The 3,372-nt window shown below is 34.2% G+C and overlaps 1 protein-coding gene across 1 annotated transcript in view; it reads right to left on the bottom strand.

Annotated features, from left to right (window-relative positions):
- Positions 1–2,628, bottom strand: part of LOC107839939 (transmembrane emp24 domain-containing protein p24delta5) — a 9,146-nt gene extending 6,518 nt beyond the window's left edge. Inside the window, exon 1 of the mRNA XM_016683614.2 lies at positions 2,257–2,628. Coding sequence (XP_016539100.1) covers positions 2,257–2,469 — 213 coding nt within the window. The 5' untranslated portion in view covers positions 2,470–2,628. The remainder of the gene's footprint in view (positions 1–2,256) is intronic.
- Positions 2,629–3,372: the final 744 nt, after the last annotated feature.

Consider the following 3,372-nt stretch of genomic DNA (forward strand, 5'->3'; position numbering starts at 1 on the left):
ATATATATATATAGAGAGAGAGAGAGAGAGAGAGAGAGAGAATAGATAGAGATAGATAGAGAGAGCCCACATTCCTTATATATATATATATATAGATAGATAGATAGATAGAGAGAGAGAGAGAGAGAGAGAGAGGGGGATAGATAGATAGATAGAAAGAATAGAGAGAGATAGATAGATAGAGCCCACATTCTTTCATATTTGTTATCGATCAAGCGTAGCAATCAGGGAGTCATAAGCAAAATACACTTCCCAGCTTATGAGCTTATGCTTTGTATCAATGAACCTTTCTAGACTTTAGTAGTCTGTAGTACAATATTACAAGAAGGTGAAGCACTAGAAAAACATAAACAACTAAACTAAGAATACCATAATCATATAGTGTTTAAGCTGTTCTACGCAATCAGATGACAACGTTGGGACAAATCTTAGTCGAATACAACCATTTATTTACTTAGTTATGCGAGAGCAGGGTAGTTTAAGTTATTAATATTGAAATATTTGCAGTCCTAACAAGGAATCTCTCTGATAGTGCTAACTTACACATATAATTTTCCTCCACTTTCTCCGTGCAAATACAACTCCTTCCTGCCTCCTCTTAATACCAAATGTGCTAGCTATATCACAGTACGGTAAGGTAACTAGCGTCTGGCATACTCCTCATAAGACTAAGTCTGGTGTCAAAGCTATTTTACAGAACATCTTGAGCCTCTACTCTAGATCAAAGACATTCTGCCAAGTTTTTTTCACAAAGCTTCTAAACAAGGGACGTCTTTTTTACTTGATCACAGAATAAATTGAATAGGTGCTTTGGGTGCTTCACTGATCTTGTAAAAACTAACAACATACCTTATACAAATTTATCACGTACAGCACTACATATGCATATATTTCCATTATTTTCTCACATTAACTTAGTTAAGAGTAACTAATTCTACTATTGATAACTGGAGTAGGTTAAACAAAAGGGCAAGCAACCGTACGTCAAGGGCGGATTTAGCACTTTGGCTATGAGTTCATCTGAACCGAAAACTTTCGACATGAAATATGGATATATATGTAAATACCTATTATAATATCAATAAATATTAGATTTAAATCCATAATTTTAATAGTACAATGAGTTTACAACGACATACCCAGTAGGTTCCCACCACTGGGAATAGTACAATGAGTTTAATACTCAGAATCTTAAAAATTGAACCCATTAAATTTAAATCTTGTATCCGCCTCTGCCCTACGTCTTTATTCTATACCTCAACAAACTATGTGAAATGTTAACATCGAATTCTTCGCAGATTCATTTGTGAGACCGTTTTACTGCACTTACGAACAAGTCAAAATGTACTAAAGCATAAGAAAAGTAGGCAAAGAAAAGGGGAAAAAATTAGTCATTTCCAGTTAAAAACCAATGAACTATCACACTCTTTATGTCACTGATAAATATTTGGATAAGCAAACAAACAATCATTCCAGTGAAATCTAGAGGATTATAATGCGTAACGTAATGAATTCTCTGAATAAGAAGTAAGAAAGTGAAATCAGTAAAACAATCTTCTTGACAACTTGGCAAAGAACAAAAACATTATCCAAATCGCAATTTATTTGCAACACTAGTCCATCTACTGGGTCAACGCACTATAAATGGAAAAGCAAATAAAAATAGCATGATTGACCGAAATAATCAAATCTTTTCGAAATATACAAAACATCTCATTATTCCAGCTGATACAAAAAGGAATCAGCTGAAAATCAGTCAGTTTAAACCATACCCCAACCTAATAATCACCAGTCATTATCTTAACACATATCTAAACTTCTATCATGCCTAATTACCGCCGCCGCCACCACCACCAACAAAAAGCTCAGTATAATCCCACATGTGGGGTCCAGGGAGGTCGCGTGTACTTCAGACCTTACCCCAACGTTGGAAGGTAGAGAGGTTGCTTCTGATAGACCCTCGGCTCAACAAAACATTTCAAAGAAACCATGCCTAATTTCCCTTTTAGTAAATCAGATCAAAGATTCATAATTTCATACACAAAAACAAGAATGGAAACATGGCAGCAAATAAAATATTAAACTGATTCTTTCCCTAAACTCAAACCGAAACTAATAAAACCCCATGTTCGAATTCCAGCTACAACACCCTCTGCCTAAGCTTTGGTGAGAAAATTGACCCGACCCGTGTGCTTGGGGCTGCTACACATATGAATTACTAATACAAACTGAAAAATTAAGGACAGTTGAGGGTACCTTAACGGAGAGGGTGGGGCTGGAAGGATGATTATGATCATCGGAGATGGCATAGTAATCAGCCAAAACGACGACGTTATTGTGAAGTTCTTCAGAAACACACTTTGTTCCCTTGGAGGGTATAGTCAACCATATAGCTTGTCCGTTGTCCAATAAACAACATAGTACCATCAACGGCAATAACAAGAACACCCATCTGCTCATGTCATCCATTTTTCCCCTTTCACTGACAGAGCTTTAGGATGTTATGTTCAACCAACAATATGGAAAAATTGGAAATTTGGAGAAGAAGGAGATCCATTAATTTCCTCGCATTTTGTCTCTGTTATTGGATAAACATATGTGGGCCTGTCATATGTCTCATTAGCCCATAGTTTATAGCAAATTATGGGCCTCTTTGGTTTTAACTGGGAAAAATAACATAAACATACAATTTAACATATTATATTTATACAAATTCTCACTCTTACAAGAATTTCAACTAATTATGCATCTTCATTACTTGTACCAAAAGTTATTTATATATTTTGACAGATCAAAATTTGAAAAAAATATATCGGGAGCTAATTATGTATCTTTATAAAGGAAAAAATGTATCTTTGTTAGATGTATCGGAAGCTAATTATGTATGTCGACATATCCGAAATCGAAATTTTCAGTAATTATGAAAAATATCATAATTTTCTTAATTAAACTCCAAACTATCGTGATTTATGTTATTTGCCCACATCAATATACTATGATTAGTGTGTATATATATATAGAGAGAGTTAATACATAAAAATGACCCTAAACTTGACATCAAATTATAACTTTGATCCTAAACTTTGATAGTGCACAAATAGAACCTTGAACGATTCAAAACCTGAACAAATATGACCTCCGATTTTGCAACCCCATGCGTGAGTCTCACTCGCGCCTACATTAAAAGATAATCCAATCACACAGTGTCACATCGTTAAAAGGGCTAACTTGGAGAGAGGTCATATTTGTGCAGTTTTGAATAGTTAAAGGTCATATTTATGCACTGTCAAAGTTTTACTTTTTGTGTTAAAACAACGTCGTTTTTATTATTATTATTATTATTATTATTATTATTATTATTATAATTTATTT

Source organism: Capsicum annuum, chromosome 8, assembly GCF_002878395.1.
Source record: "Capsicum annuum cultivar UCD-10X-F1 chromosome 8, UCD10Xv1.1, whole genome shotgun sequence".
Lineage (NCBI taxonomy): Eukaryota > Viridiplantae > Streptophyta > Magnoliopsida > Solanales > Solanaceae > Capsicum > Capsicum annuum.